This window comes from Dreissena polymorpha, chromosome 16 (assembly GCF_020536995.1).
Source record: "Dreissena polymorpha isolate Duluth1 chromosome 16, UMN_Dpol_1.0, whole genome shotgun sequence".
Lineage (NCBI taxonomy): Eukaryota > Metazoa > Mollusca > Bivalvia > Myida > Dreissenidae > Dreissena > Dreissena polymorpha.
Genome location: NC_068370.1, coordinates 45,919,851 through 45,937,124, shown reverse-complemented (window position 1 = coordinate 45,937,124; position 17,274 = coordinate 45,919,851). Strand labels below are relative to the sequence as shown.

Below are 17,274 nucleotides of genomic sequence, written 5' to 3'. Positions count from 1 at the left end.
CATATTAGCCTGTCTAGTCCGCACAGGCTAATCAGGGATGACACTTTCCACTATTATGGTATTTTTCGTTTAAAGGAAGTCCCTTCTTACCACAAATCTTGTTTAGGCGGAAAGTGTCGTCCCTGATTAGCCTGTGCGGACTGCACAGGCTAATCTGGGACGAAACTTTAGGCAAATACATTATGCCCAGTTTTCTCAGAACGCGACACATTTAAATCGGCCATGTTATGAAATTAGTCGATTGTATCAATTGAACACACGCGATAACGTGTTATGACTTTGTCGTATATATTGAGTGAGTACACTACATTTGAAACGAACGTTCAGCACAGTATATTCGAACCGAGTTCCTTTAGGCGTATTTATCATGTATAAAATATTTTCATGCAATTTAAAAACGATATGGCTCCATTTTGCCAGTTTACAACAGCCCATCTACGCCCATGTTAAACTCATTTATTTATAGCACAAATCTATTGAGGTTTCACAACTGTGGTCGATTTGTTTCTTCGCTTGTTATGTAATAAAGGACGTGATTTACAATCGATACAATCGACTGACGATTGTATGTTTTGGCCCATTTACAAACTGTTTCAAGTGCTATAGAATGTGGATATTTATCATTCGATTAGTCATTTAAAAATAGAAGTGCTTCTGATGTGTGGTTTATTCATTCGCGTGTTCGTAATTAATGAAGCATACAGCTATGGATTCACTGTAAGGTTTGAATGTATTGTTAGGTTTTTTTCAAGTTGTGAGACGCAAACAAATGATTAGGAAATAGAAAGTGCAGTCTGTGCGTTCAGAAATTTATAGAAACTGCGTTAACGTGCATTGATTACGAGCCATTGAACCGGAATAGTGTTGTTTTAACACACAGGACACTATTCGCAAACATGCGAGTTGTTAGTTGTTTCTTAAACTGATTTAAGTTATGTTAGTTATTGAAATAAACATGTAAGCGATTCGGGAAAAAATGTTCAAAGTTGTAAACAAAACGGCGGGGGCGTAGATAACCTCCAAACATTGGGGAGGCGGTCCAGTTTCTGTACTGGGGACATAAAGGGGTTAGTTTGAGAGGGTGGTTCAGATTTTTTTACAAATACAATTAATATGGTGCGTTTAGGGGGAACTTTCATGTTGATATAAATGCTCGATTTTTTTCTCACTCTCAGTGTGTCATGAAATCAGTATGTCTAGTGCCGCAGACGACAACCCAGAAATCTCAACAGTTATTTTTTCTTTTCATAAACTCGTGCTAATTAATACATAAAATAAAGTAAATGTTTATGTATTTTAATGACGGAGTTTTACATATGATATGAGAAATAATAACATTAACATTACATTCACAACATTAATATTTTATTACTGATGGATATGTTGAACACCTGAAATGGGAAGACTGTAATAAATAAGAAATTAAGTATTGTTCTGTTCACACAACAACCAATACAATTCAAAAACATTTTCAATCAAATTAATGTTTTTCACGCTTATATTTACTCAAAATTGTTTTAAGTGGCAGTTACCTTTGAATAAAAACGATCAATTAAAATTAAAAGAATAGCCTGTCCTTAATCAAAACACCGACAGTGCAATCACGGAAAAGAACAATAAAACAATTAACGCAATGACATTTACCCGGGCCCCTGGTTTATGACACCTAACAAGGGATATTGACATATCACTATTGGCAACCTCGGAGCAGACGGAGGCTTCTGCACTGACGACGCGTGATTACAAAAATACTGCTTTTGGGGCGGCGATTTTTGGGGATTTTAGTTTACGTTTTATTTATATAACGACGACTAGCCGAAATATCGGGGAGGCGATCGGCTCCCCTGACTCCCCATTACCTACGCCCCTGAAACGGACACATTTTTCTATACAATTCCTATAGGTATTATTAATTGAAATACTTGAATGTCATAGCTGTAAACCGGAAGTAGTATATGACGGATTGTCGTGAATGCGATGTTGTTGCAAGTCGTTTGATCGTGTTGTTGTAGTATGTGTACCCGAAATCTTTAATTAGACTTGCTTGATTTTTGAATTTTGTTTAACAAGTCCCACACCATTCAAATCTAGCAATATGTTTTGAGTTGTATTACTTTGATTTATCAGAAGATGCTTGTCCTTATTGTAAAAGGCATTTTCAATATCAAAGTGTCATTTAAAGGGGCCTTTTCACAGATTTTGGCATTTTTTTAACTTATTCATTAAATGCTTTATATTGATAAATGTAAACATTGGATCATAAAAGCTCCAGTAAAAAATCAAGAAAAAAACTAAAAAAAGGAAAAGAACATTGCCCGGAGCAGGTTTCGAACCAGTGACCCCTGGAGTCCTGCCAGAGTCCTGAAGTAAAAACGCTTTAGCCTACTGAGCTATTCCGCCGAGTACACAATTTGACGTATTTTATACCTTATATAAGCAATCTTCGTAGTTTCACAAAATTAAACGACAAAAACAGAACTCTCCAAATTATTCAATCGTTTCGCGTTGCAACGCTTTATAATTTTTAGGTTTTAAAATCGTCAAAAGATGCATATAATGGCTATATTAGAGCATGGTTAATGTTCAGTATTACTATTTCCTCACAAATATCATAACTAAAACGAAAACTTACGCATCTGAAACAACTTTTTTCAATTTTGTCAATTTACCAAAGCGTGAAAAGATCCCTTTCATGTATTTACATGCAAATATAAACATTTGTAGGAGTCTTAAATGATAATGATAATAATAATAATAATAGTAATGATGATAATAATACTAATAATACTACTACTACTACTAATAATAATAAAAAGTGAAAATAATAGAAAGTACAGAAGTTCATTATAGTATTTCTTGCCCTCGGATTTGATATCCTGACCCCTGGAAGCAAACTAGTATACGCTACCATTAGACCCTAAGATATTATCAATGTATTTCAAACTCTATGTTTGAAATATACTTGTGTTTTTTTTAATTAACCGACGAACAGCGATACCAACGCTTCATTATTTGAGCTTTGTTCTGAGAAAACTGGGCTTAATGCATGTGCGTCCGTCCGCTCAGGCTAATCAGGGACGACACTTTGCGCCTTGAGTTTCGGTAAGCAGGGACTTCCTTGAAACTAAAAATACCATACAAGCGGAAAGTGTCTTTCCTGATTAGCCTGTGCGGACGGCAGAGGCTAATATATGACGACACTTTACGCACATGCATTAAGCCCAGTTTTAGCAGAACGCGGCTTAAATTATTATTTTCGATCGATCTTAGTCAGGAGTTTTTATTTCGCTTGTTTGAATATTAAGTATACCTTCTTTTTGAATCTATGGCAATCTATCGAAATTAGTGATATGCCAAACTGCGATCAAGTCCCTTTTAAATTCAAATCCAGCTGTATTTTGAGTTTTATTACTTTAATTGATAAAAGATATTTGTCCTTGTGGTAAAAATTCAAATATCAAAATAAAAGGTAGCATATAAGTCAATTTTAAAACGAAATACATGGTTAAGACGTTATCGGTTAAAATTTTATTTATCGCAAATGCAATCGTGTTACATTTGCTTTTCGAAGTGTATCACCCGTAATCCTGTCAAATACGATCAATTTACGTTACGGGATTCAGAATGCATTGTGACTGGTACTAGTCGGTGACCAAGTCTTGTTGATTTAGTACATAAACATACATTATTTTAAATGGTTTTGCGTGCCACACGGGATAATTCGGCAAAATCTTTGTATTATTTGGAAAGCCATTTTTATAACTACTTTTGAGCAATTTACTTGAGACGGCACGTTGATAGAACCTTGTTTTCATTTAAACGGTTTTTGCATGACTACCGAATCGTGTTTAATCTTTTTTGCAAGGAACTAAATTTATGATAACAAATCCGGTTGTAAAAGTTTCTTGTAAAGCCGGATCAGATTAACTAGGTGTTGACACTGTTGGGCCGAAATAAAGCATTGTGTTTGAATAAACGCTATGTACAATAGACTTTGCTTAATGCGGAGATACTATTATTAATTTTAATGAATTTTAAATGAAATTTTAGTTATATATATGCATGTAAAATGAATAAAGAGAGTGAAGACGTATGAAATATTTTTTAATGTGGGACTGTTTTACTTACCGTATTGTTGCATTAAATGTTGGGATTGTGCGAAGTGATCGGATATGTTGCTTAGACAAGGGGTCTTACAGGACGGAAACAATATTGTTTAATTACTTTTACATATGTTATTGTTATGAATGCTCGTAAAAGACGAGAACGTGTGTTCTGCAAACCAGGATCAAGAATAATCAGATTATGATCACAACTGAATAGTTTAATCATTTAAAGTCTGTGTTATCAATATCCACACGTAGTTTTAGATGCATGTTGTGCAGAAATTCGAACCGCGCTCAAGACCCATTTATAACTTTAAAATACTCCGAGTGTAGTCCCTGTTTTACACAGAATCGGGATAAATTGATAACCAAAGCGCGCTTGATAAACGCTATATCATGTTGTGGTTAACTTATTGCACACGCTTAGAAGTGCATTTAGTTGAATATTTGCTTGAGCAGAGGTAATACACTCGCTCGGGGTTAGAAGTTTTCGTAACATGTCAGTGTTTTGTGTATTTCTCTTGGATGGTCATATACGTTGACTTTTCCGCCCACTGGATGTTTGCATGCTCGTAAGACGTTATAATATAGTTAACGATAGTTTTACCTGAATAAACAAAATTTGTGAATCTGGTAATTAACTGTGTCATATTTTGTGGCTGTTGCGAATAGTGAAACAACTGTATTAAATGGATATATAAAAGAACGCATTATTTTACCTTTGTGGGATAATTGGGCTATTACTATAAATGACCTTGGTGAAAACTGGGTTTTAGCATGCTTATTATGATATAGTCAATGACAGTTTTACCTGAGTGCGTGCAGTTAGTTAAGCTGGTAATTCAGTGAGTCACTTTAGTGGGTGTTTTGAGTAGTGAAACAACTGTATCAAATGGATATATAAGAATACGCATTGTCTTTTACCTGACGCGTTTTTAACATTATGAAAGACGGACACCTTTGTAAATCGGGCTTTCAACTTGAGCTATTTGAAATTCCGTGTGAGTTATCAAAACAGAATTTCGTCTACGTTTATTGAAAGAAAGCTCGAAAATAACTGCAAGAAAACAGACCTTTTACCAAGTATAAACACGGACAACAGCAATACAAATAAAGCTTAACTTAACTCTAGAAATTTGTGTCAGACGTTTTTCGAACAAGGGGAAGTGAAGAATATATCACAAATGCAAATAAAGTAATGAAGGAAAAAGGAAATAAACAGGCGGACGAAGAAGATTGGACAGACGAATCTGACGTTTGTCTTGAAACACCGGGTAGGATTAGTTTACGTTTCGCCATCATCATCATCATCATCATCATCATCATCATCATCATCATCATCATCATCATCATCATCATCATCATCATCATCATCATCATCATCATTAACATCATCATCATCATCATCATCATCATCATCATCATCTTCTTCTTCTTCTTCTTCTTCTCCATCGTCATAATTATCATCGTCATTATCAACAACATCATCACCATCATAATATGTCCCTTTTTATTATCATCTTGGACACAAACATTCCATTGACTGTCATTACTACCGTGACCAAATTAATAACACAAAAATCTTTGTACAAAATCCCGACCCTCAGCAGAGTTCATACTATTCATATTGACCCTAATTTCACCTCAACCAAACTAGCATACTCAGACTCGGTGCACAACTATGCTATTACATCGAGATTTGAGTTATTGTAAGCCTGTTATTGCGCATAACAACGTTTTCGTCTTCATTTGACAAGTGTTAAGTACACAACAAAAACGCAATCAATATGTTTATAAATGTATTTAAATGTTAGAAATCCCTTAATCGGCATTGCGCACTTAAAGGATATATACCGAATGCTGTTCTGCTTCAACAAAAGTAGGACAACTATGGTAATACATTAAACGTTTCAATTGCATTAATAAAACCAAATTAGTGTATATACTGTTGTCAATTAATCATACACGGACTGATTCCTTTATTGAACTTAACGTTTCGAAGTGTAACAGACATTGTCAGTCTGTTACACTTTTGTTTTCATTATATCGTATACTGTAATCAATGTATTCACGTGCATCACATTTCATTTTAACTATACGTTCTGAGCTGTAGTAAGCATATAGGCTATTCAGTTCGCTTCAAAAGCGCGTATAATTTATGATGTATACTAGCTAGAAGCTTCTTTATTAAATTCGCTTATTACCATCAGCAAAGTGTTAGTTATATTTTAATTAAAAGTCGCCAGTCCAGAGGGTCAGCAGGAGATCAGATAAACAGACACAATGTGCACACTCATTTCGTAACTATAGAAGCTGAATTTAGCCATATCGTTCTGGCGTGTTGATAGAGGGTTTCAAAGTTAACACAGCGAAACGACAAAATTGGCGACAAATGTCATGCATGTCTTATTGGTAACCTGGTTGTCGGGTAAATATGTAGTGCAAAATTACCAGAACGATATGACAAAAATCTTCCACTCTACATATCTCCACAATTATCGACGTGGCCTTTAATCACATTAAAACGTTGCTCATAATCATAAACTTTGCCTCTCCTTATTGGTATAGGTTTTCGCGTTGGGTTCGAGTAGAGACTGATAACAAATTGTGTAATATCCTTACCGAATTCCTTCGTTGTCAACCACCGTCCGCGTATATCCGTTATAAAAATATCGTCACTTTCGCATGTATTGAGCATACCGGTGTTGACTTCTGTATGGAGCAGTGGTTGATTTTCTATCGGATGGTTGGGAAAAGCAAGCATCCAGCCATGCATCTTATAAGCCAGGCATGATAATTGTTCTTTTTAGAAAATCCGGCGACTATTTCGTTATTCTGTTAGTCAGTCTTTATACCAATCAGTCAGTTCGTTCGTTAGAGTCCGTCCGTTCATCAGTCAGTCAGTTTACCAGTCAGTCAGAAACACAAATCCACCATTTAATGATTTATGTTGATCAGTTGGTTAAATCGTCAATGCATAGATCAATCAATGACTTCTTCACTTTTCTTTTTGCAGATTTTCCACGTCGTGGACGAACGTCACTCTGTCTTGCTGTCCGCGCAGCCGTCGCCCAAGAAGATGACGTCGTAGATTACGTCAAACATGTGTTGATTATCTTTAGACGTTCATGTAAGTTAAATTCATGTTATTACACAAGTGATCATTTAATAATAAATGCTCAATATTTTAAATAATATCGTATAGTCCGAGCTATTTAACGAACTCAAATGTTGGCGTCTGCGTAATGCTATTATTAACGTGTATCCATGTCACTGTTTCTACACTACCTATTCATTTGAAATTCCACGTAATCAAGGTCATTGTTTTAGGTTCCTGACCCTTTTTTGTAATTAAACATGTGCTTAAAGGTAACTTGCAACATCGCCATACCACTGTTTCTACAACATTTATTTATTTCAACCTGCACACGTGTGTTAAACGTCACTTTGAAAGGTCACTGATCATGTTGCATAACGTTGACCTTCAATTTACCAGAATGTGTCCCCTTTTGTTCTTTGAAATGAGGTCAAGGTAAACGTTCATCAGTTCATCAAATCCATCACATTTTTCGCCTTTAAGGCATTGGAACTTCAATCATATGCTCGGGTCATTTAGTGACCACTTTTTAATACGCTGACCTGAACTATTATAAGATTAACCCGCTTGTTTGTACTTAGAATTTTGGTTAAGGTAAACTTGCAACATCTCCATAATCTTTTCTTCCACAGGTATTCAATTGAAACTTCACTCATGTATTCAAGGTCATTGTGTGAGGTCATAGACCAGGTTCCATAACTCTTAACTGCATGTCTGGTTCGTTTGAACTCAAACACTCCATATACCTTTATTTTCTACGGTTGTAATAATAAAACGTTTCATGGTCTTTATTCGCATTCACAGACCAAGACCTATAACTGTTACCAGCTTGTTAGCAATATTAAGCTGCCAATTGTACTTATTGGAGACAGGTTAAAGTTAGCGTGCACGTTTAAATGCAGGTGGGAGTTTGCATTGCATTCGAAAAGTACATAATCACTGCAACAACGAAAGCTATTCAAATGAAACTTAACACATGTCTTTGAGATCATCAGGTTTGATCACTCACACAAGACAAAACCCTCTGGTCTGCGTTTATGAAAATTATGCAACTTTCTTACTTTCGAATATTTAGTTGAACTTTTGAGTGCAAAATCTTCATAACTATACTTTTATTACAGATATTGAAAAAAGCATGTGTTCAATGTCCTTATAAACATTCACTGACCAAGACCTATGACATTGACCAGCCTTTTGCAATATGCCTTCTTAGCAGTCAGGTTAAAGTGATATTATGCGCATTTTTCACTGTTGAATTTAGCTGGAAAGAATTAACAGGTCAAAAGAGTTAGTTGAAATTTGGTAACTGACCAATTATCTACAACTCATCTTGTACCAGTTGTTTATAAAAAATATATATATTATATTCGATATTTTACATGACTGTCCAAGTCCTCTAAGCCGAAATGATCCGTTAAACAAAATTGTGTCTTTGTGTCTTATGAACGAATCTGCATTAAAACTAAATTTAGATTCACATAGTACAGTACATCGAATAATTTCTGTCGTCAGTTGTCAAAACGAAAGTACGGTTGATATTCAAATGCATTATTTTTCTTTTTCCTGGATATTGTTTTAGTATGTTGATGCTGCATTAACAAATATAAGTGTATATGAAGTGAAAACACCAAAAATAAACAACGGTTGCGATAGACACCTATAAACATAGCATATACTGTTAGATGCGCATAATATCAATTTAAAGTGATATTATGGGCATCTAACAGTTTATAGGTGTCTATATCGCAACCGTTGTTTATTTTTGGTGTTTTCACATCATATACACTTATATTTGTTAATCAACCGTACTTTCGTTTTGACAACTGATCATGCATGTACGATGTGAACCTAAATTTAATTTTAGTGCAGAATCGTTCATACGACACAAAGACACAATTTTGTTTTACGGATCATTTCAGCTTACAGGACTGGGTGAGTCACGTAAGAAATCGAATATAAAATATATTTTTATAAACAACTGGAGGCAAGATGAGTTGCAGATAATTGGTCAGTAATCACATTTTAACTAACTCTTTTGAACTGTTAATTCGTTTCAGCTCAATTCAACATTGAAAAATGCGCATAATATCACTTAAATGTGTGCGTGCAAGTTGAATTTAATTTTAAAGTGTCCATGCAACGAGTAAAAATCTGTGTAACTTCTACATATATTTACTTAAAAATTCACAAATGACTTCGGGATTATGGTGTGAGGTAACTGATGAAAGCTCAAAACTCTTGGCTGCAGTTTAGTCGAGTTATGCCCCTTATTGTACTTTATGTTCCTGGGAAATTCAGGTAAGCGTGCATGCAACAACACCGTTCGGACAATACCACTGTTGCTAAAAATATGGGCCGTGCTCTGTGAAAAATGGGTTTAATGCATGTGCGTAAAGAGTCGTCCCGGATTAGCCTCTTTTATCCGCACATGCTCATCAGGGACGACACTTTCAACCTAAACTTGATTTTCGCGAAGAAGAGACTTTCTTGAAACATAAAATATCAACGGCGGAAAGTGTCGTCCCTGATTAGCCTGTGCGGATTGCACAGTCTAATTGGGGACGACACTTAACGCACATGCATTAAACCCCTTTTTAACAGAGCACGGTTCATATAAAAAAGGTGCACTCAATATTGGTGTAAGCGCCTGCTGTGAAGGTCGAAAGCATGACTCTCATGCTAAAAGCGTGCTGAAATACGAGACTTGAATTCATTGAAATAATACAAATAACGATCAAAGTGTTTGATGTGTGTACTTTAAGTAGTAGAAAACTTTCTTACTTAGTTGCATCCTTTGAAAATACACGATACAACAGAATGGTTAGTTCTCATGAAATAAAAACATTCTTTCTTGTGTTTTTCAGCTACTGCCATAGTGTGTCATACAGTATTAGCCATTCTCGCAATATGTACTTTTACAATAGGTAAGTAACATACACTAAATGCCGTTTAGCTGAATCACATAACAGTTTTGTAGCACACCGCAATTATTATTCGTTTTGCAGTATTTTTTCTTGGATTTTCAAGATTTGAAACAAACGATGATTTTTTTCGTAAACATGTTTTCGCAGCAATTGTTTCAAATAGTTCGCTTTAAAACGAGTTTTCATTTGGCCATCAACTCATAAAACAACGTCATTTTAATTGGTCTTGCTTAAAATATTGTATATGTATTAAACGTCAATACATTTCCACCAATGTATTATAATTTAACATCACTCATCTTTACTAACTGTATGTGTTCTTAAAATCTATCTCAATTAGCGTTAAATACATTTCCCATGAAAAATGCGAACGATAACTGTGCTATAAGTTTAACAATGCAAACCATATTTTGTTATCTCCCTTATTTGTTTCGTGTAACCAAAATTGCACGAAAATCTAATTGTCATGGGCTAATTACCGAACGCAAAATTATTATTGAACTCCGTTCAACAGGAAAACAAAGTATACAGGAATTACATATATTTACATGTATTTGGTCTAAAAATTGAAGTGTTGTATCGTCCTCATGCGTGATTAACATATTTCTAAGCTTACTATGGTATAGATTAAAACAACTTTGGCGTAGTGATGATTGAATTCGTGTTTAAAAACGATCAAGTGGTATGAGCGACTTAAATTTATTTCTATTATTTTTTCCGCCCTTTTCCTTCTGAACATGTTTAAACAATTTATCAAGAGAGTTAAGCAAGCCGCTATTCTGGCACTTTATTAGCATTTGGGGCAATCAACCGTTTTCTTGAAGAAGACAGAGAAGATGGTGTATAAAATTAATTTTTAAATAATTGTTGCCAAAATACACAGAAGAATCTGATGAATGAACATATCACCTGGTGGTACACAGTTTAAACGTTTAATGAAACTCATAACGTACACAGTTAAGTTATCACATTCATTACTATTGTACATTTTCCTACTTGTGTCCGCTCAGGGGTGCTGCAGTACGGACAGTGCCCATACGAGCCGGAGCTCCCGCTGTTCCTCGTGCTGCACGGGACAGCCGTTCTGGTCAAAACCTGTCTCCGAGTGGCCAGCTCCTTTCATCGCCGACATGCTGAAGATAATGAGCGCAACACGCTGGACACAATTAATGACGTCATATCCGTGTTCGTGGTGCTATGGACTTTAACGGGTAATTTGTATTCCTATGAATGTCTGCTTATTATATAAATACATTCGTTGCTTACGCCTAGCGTCTAGAAAATAAGGCCTTGGCAAAGAGCGTAGACACAGATGAGACGCCGAATGATGCGGCGTCTCATCAGGGTCTGCGCTGTTTGCTAAAAGGAATTTATGTAAAAAAATATTCTAAATATAGAAATAAATATACTAGACATCCCTAATTTTGGAAATAAATTGATCCAATTTAAAAAGATGGGAGAGTCCACTAGGCATACATGGTTAAAATCATGGTGTCAAGTTTTACAGTGCAAGTTGGCGAATATTTTTATCTTAAGAGATATAGAACTGCCCCGATAGTCTCACATCACTTAAGCTTATCCAACACAAAAAAACTGTATTCGTAAATGCGGAGCCACGTCGTGCAAAATTGGGTATTCTACCATACCCGGTCAGTGTAGCTCCATACAAGCCTGCACATTCGCACAGTCTGGTCAGGAGCTACACTTTCCTTTATAAAAGTACGCAAGGTTTCGTGGTCTCATTCGCGGACATTATGACCCCTTATTAGAATGCACGGTTGCAGAGGTATATTTGGAGGTACATTGTTCGGATATGTCATAAAGCCTTTTTTCGCACTACGGGGCTGAAATATTGACCTCATTGTATATGGAAGACTTGGCTATGAGACATTTTATGGACGTTACTAGATTTCCAAAAAAAAAACAACTAATTTTGGTGAAAAAGCAAAGCCCATTTAAAACATTGAAAAGAACATAGTTTATAATCATATTAACAAAAATTATTTATATGGAACAACGATTGATCCATAAAAAGGGGCGGCGTTGTTTGTACCTACGGATTTGGTGGTTTTCGCGGATTTCGACTATTTGCTAATGAAGCCACAATCGTTTGATCGTCTATGTGCTAGCTGACAATAGGTTGAGTTATCAGAATATGTGCATTGGTTTACCCACTGAAACATATATACCTGATTGGCCAACACAATTCATGATAGATAAGCATCAACTTGCAATTAACAATCCGCGCCGACAGTGATTATTTTTACTGGAATCAGTACTTCACAAATTTGCAATTTGATTATGGACCATGAATACACAGTTTTGTACAAAAAGGTTTTATGTAATAGTCATGATGTATCTTTAGGACATATGTAATTTAATATATATGAATTGTTAATATTTGAGTCGCGTTCTGAGAAAACTTGGCATAATGTATTTGCGTAAAGTGTCGTCCCAGATTAGCCTGTGCAGTCCTCACAGGCTAATCAGAGACGACACTTTCCGCTTTTATGACATTTTTCGTTTAAATGAAGTCTCTTCTTAGCAAAAATCCAATTTAAGCGGGAAGTGTCGTCCCTGATAAGCCTGTGGGGACTGCACAGGCACAGGCTAATTTGGGACGACACTTTATACACATGCATTATGCCCAGTTTTCTCAGACACGACTCATTTAATGTAATGATCATGGTAACGCAAAGAAACATTTCGCTCCCTTGTAGCGAACGCAAACACGAGTGTATAACAATAAATATAATGACCCTTATATTAGACATTGAACTTTTCAATACTTGTAGCAAACACGATTTTTATTATCAATAAACTATTGTGTCAGCCTCGTTCTGGGATAACTGGGTTTAATTCATATGCATATGCGACAAGGGTCGTTCAAGATTAGTCTGTGCGGAAGACACTTTCGGCCTTAACTGGATTTGTGTTCAGGAGAGACTTTCTTACAACGAAACATAGCATACCAACGGACAGTCTCGTTCCCGATCAGCCTGTCTGGATTTCACAAGTTAATCTAGGACCATACTTTACGTACATGCATTAAGCCCAGTTTTTGCAAAACGCAGCTCAATTGTACCATTACGCATTTCAGGTTCCGTGTGGACATTCGGAATTCTCAACCTCGTGGACATCTCCAACCTCGAGGTCTCCAGATACTGTGACATGCTTGTGTTCATGACAGCATTTATCTTGCTCGTTTTCCTGTACGCTTTGTTCCTTGCCGCGGTGACTGGCGTCATCGCTTTGATTATATATTACAAGATACAGACGAGAGACAATAAGTCGCCGCTTCCATATATTTCACATACAACGAGATAGCATTATTGTGATAGTTATCGAAGGTGCATATCGACGGTATTTCGAATAAATAAAATATATAATTAAAATGGTGGCAACTTTTAATTATTACTTTACCATCTCATTTAATTGATATTGACTTTATTTTTCTGTGATTGAACCTTCTTTTACAAATCTAAATGCCGAATTACCGTCGTTACGCATTTATAAAGCTTTTTATCCCCCGCCAGAGGCGGAGGGATATTGTTTTGGCGTTGTCCGTCCGTCCGTCCGTCCGGCACTTTTGTGTCCGGAGCCATATCTTGGAAGTGCTTTGGCGGATTTCATTGAAACTTCGTATGAGTATATATATGCATAAGAGGATGATGCACACCAAATGGCATTGTACACCATCTGTTAAAAACAGAGTTATGGCCCTTTGTATCTTGAAAAAATGCTTTTTACTATAGGTTCTTTTGTATCCGGAGCCATATCTTGGAAGTGCTTTGGCGGATTTAATTGAAACTTGGTATGAGTATATATATGCATAAGAGGATGATGCACGCCAAATGGCATTGTACACCATTTGTTAAAAACAGAGTTATGGCCCTTTGTATCTTGAAAAAATGCTTTTTACTATAGGCACTTTTGTGTCCGGAGCCATATCTTGGAAGTGCTTTGGCGGATTTCATTGAAACTTGGTATGAGTATATATATATGCATAAGAGGATGATGCAGGCCAAATGGCATTGTATACCATCTGTTAAAAACAGAGTTATGGCCCTTTGCATCTTGAAAAAATGTTTTTACTATAGGCACTTTTGTGTCCGGAGCCATATCTTGGAAGTGCTTTGACGGATTTCTTTGAAACTTGGTATGAGTATATTAGCCTTGCCAGAGGCGGAGGGATATTGTTTTGGCGTTGTCCGGCCGGCTGTCCTTCCGTCCGTCACTTTTGTGTCCGGAGCCATATCTTGGAAGTGCTTTGGCATATTTCATTGAAACTTCGTATGAGTATATATAAGCATAAGAGGATGATTCACGCTAAATGGCAATGTACACCATCTGTTAAAACCAGAGTTATGGCCCTTTGTATCTTGAAAAAATGCTTTTTACTACAGGCACTTTTGTGTCCGGAGCCATATCTTTTTTAACATAACAGATGTTGTGTTCACTCTGCAACACTCTGAAAATTGAGTGTTTATAAACATTGAATGTTTTTGTGGAAAACGCACGACTTATTAATTCACCTAAATAACCTTTTTTTGTCTTAGTTTTGTGTTATTGTCCTCCGTCCGTCTATCTATCATTATGTTCATCCGTCCAATTTGCACCCATCCTCAAACAAAGCATATGTTGCGGGGGATACCTTGGGCCTTTCAGGCCCTCTTGTTTAATTTGTTATTTATTCATTATGAACTATTTGAGATGTCGTGTATATTTAACGTGTTTAGCATTCTCTAGAAGCAATGTGCGTGTAAGAGTTTTCTTTCTTTGATACCAAGCCTATGTAGTATGATAAATATTTGTTCATAAGTGGTTATAGTTGTTACACATGACCGAAATATTCCATTAACACGGACTTCTCTTAAAAGACTAAACACTTTGTTTATATTACAAGTACAAATAATGAAAAAAACAACATGATTGTTTAAGCTCCGTTTTTGTAATTTTTCTACTTTTGCGTTATGTCAACTTCTCATCAATTTCTAGTCTGATGTACATATAGTCTGAAGTGCAACGAACTTTCAACCAAATCATAACGCTGCATCGTATTTTCCAACATGTCATTAGCTCAGCATTAAAAGACGTGTCGTGTAATCTTACTTTCCAAACAGATAGATAAATAGTGAAACATAAAATTCATACGCGAATTCCTTATCATGCAAATCTCGCATATGCAGTCATCTGTTCATTGCGCTACAATACAAACATGTGTATCTAAGGTGTTTTTGTATCGTAATTTATTGCACGCGCTTCATGTCCCAAGTGATCGATGACATACGTAGATTGTTTAACGTTATCTTTATGATTATAAATGAGCCACGCTCTCAGAAAACCGGGCGTTTTGCAAGTGCTTTAACCCTTTGCATGCTGGGAAATTTGTCGTCTGCTAAAATGTCTTCTGCTGAATTTTTAAAATTAGCATTTTCTTCGATTTTTTTCAAAGAATACTATCAGAATAGCAAACAGTTTGGATCCTGATGAGACGCCACGTTTTGTGGCGTCTCATCTGGATCTTAACTGTTTGCAAAGGCCTTTACAATTCGGTTCCCGCACTGAAAGGGTTAAGTGTCGGCCCAGATTAGCATGTGAAGTCCGCACAGGCTTATCATGGACGATACTCTCCACATTGACTAGATTTTTTTAAACAAAACATTAAATGAAAGCGGAAAGTTTCGACCTTAGTAGCCTGCGCAGGCGATTCTTCATCATAATTTACGCATTTGCATTACGTCCGGTCTTATGAAAGCGAGGTTAAAATACCATATCTAGTATTTGTACACTACATTGCTTTATTTTGTTAGCAATCATACTCTTGTTGTTCCCCTTATTATAATTGGGATGTTATGGTATGCATTTCAAGTGTCAAAAACACCATAATAGCATTATGGTTTTAAAGTTGTACAAAGCAATCACAGCTGAAGGTGGTTCTGTTGGAAATTGTTTTATCAAAGCTATTGGGTATGCTTTCATATCATATGAACGTTGGTTTTAGGTTTGAGTGTGAGAGTTTTCTGAACCGGTATCAAAGAACATGCATTGAACTATAAGATATGTTAATGACAAACAATATTTGTATACATGTTCAATCCAAATGTATTATACGTGTCCTTAAAATGGAAAAGACGACCCATTGAGATTGTTCGATGCTTTAAAATTTAAACACTTCCGTTTACTGTGCAATTATTGATTGTTTATTATTGAACAGTTCAAGTGTACAACCTAAGTCATGTTTTATCTATTACTATAAACAAATATTTATTTGAAAAAAAAACATCGAACGTTTTTACAAGTATACATATAGACCGTCTCCGTTGCTTAGTTCGCCTTCGGAGCTGGAGGTTGAAGGTTTGCTGATTGCCGACCCCTCAGCCAAATAAATCGACGTGAACATGTTGCCCTATTTATAAATTATTAATACAAATTAATAATAAATAAGTTTATTATGAGTGCGTTTTGCGCGTGTAGAATTATGTATACAAATCCGCATCGACATGGTATAAAAAACGGTAATATGCGGATACAGCTGAAACGCTGAGATTGAAAGTTAATGATAATGCGTTATTGTGTTACTTTTACTTCTATTATGCTGATGTAAACACAATAACACCTAAAGGGAACAGTACAAAAACATATACACTTTTTAACAGCTAAATTATTTGAACTTATTCATACAGTATTAATAGTAAACAGTTAATATAATATATTGCTAAAAGAAGAATTATAAATCTGTGCTCGTACTATTTCCATTCCATTGAGAGTATCTAACACAAACGTTGTTAGGGGAAATATGTTATACCGCTGCTTATGTATATCGCCTTGACGGTGGCAAGTGCTTAGATTGATTTCCTCGCTTTCCTCACGAAGAATGTCGAATAAAGGTCGAAATTCCGTTAGAGCCAGGTTAAACATATATCGTATAATACATTTTGTTATATGCATATTATTAATAATGTGTGAATTCGTGTTGGGCTGTGCATCAAAAAATTATAGTCGTGCTGTAAATTTGTAATTTATTCCTGCCTATAATTGTACATGCAATTCGTTGTTGACTGCATACGTTATACACTATGTCTATATCTTATTGTATACCATGCATTTCGACTGCTTAAAATGAATAAACTCATGTTAACGAAAC

The 17,274-nt window shown here is 35.8% G+C and overlaps 1 protein-coding gene across 4 annotated transcripts; it reads left to right on the top strand.

Moving 5' to 3' along the window:
- Positions 1-507: 507 nt before the first annotated feature.
- On the top strand, positions 508-17,273 carry LOC127861963 (uncharacterized). Of its 4 annotated transcripts, none has more exons than XM_052400753.1 (6): positions 508-717; positions 4,902-5,380; positions 7,123-7,236; positions 10,068-10,127; positions 11,138-11,338; positions 13,228-17,273. In XM_052400753.1, exons 2-6 carry the CDS (start codon positions 5,305-5,307, stop codon positions 13,452-13,454), a joined length of 678 nt encoding a protein of 225 aa, XP_052256713.1. In that variant the 5' UTR covers positions 508-717; positions 4,902-5,304; the 3' UTR covers positions 13,455-17,273. The 4 variants fall into 4 exon arrangements, 3 of the variants coding, with proteins under 3 accessions (XP_052256713.1, XP_052256711.1, XP_052256714.1); XR_008040380.1 differs by lacking the exon at positions 508-717 and having other exon boundaries at positions 3,017-5,380; positions 13,228-13,882; positions 14,055-17,273; XM_052400751.1 differs by lacking the exon at positions 508-717 and having other exon boundaries at positions 3,017-5,380.
- Position 17,274: the final 1 nt, after the last annotated feature.

Excerpts from the sequence above, each read along its gene's own strand:
- LOC127861963 (XM_052400753.1), top strand. The coding sequence starts at position 5,305 with ATGAAGGAAAAAGGAAATAAACAGGCGGACGAAGAAGATTGGACAGAC. Across the intron at positions 5,381-7,122 it reads CGTTTGTCTTGAAACACCGG|ATTTTCCACGTCGTGGACGA; the intron begins GTAGGATTAGTT and ends TTCTTTTTGCAG. Across the intron at positions 10,128-11,137 it reads AATATGTACTTTTACAATAG|GGGTGCTGCAGTACGGACAG; the intron begins GTAAGTAACATA and ends GTGTCCGCTCAG.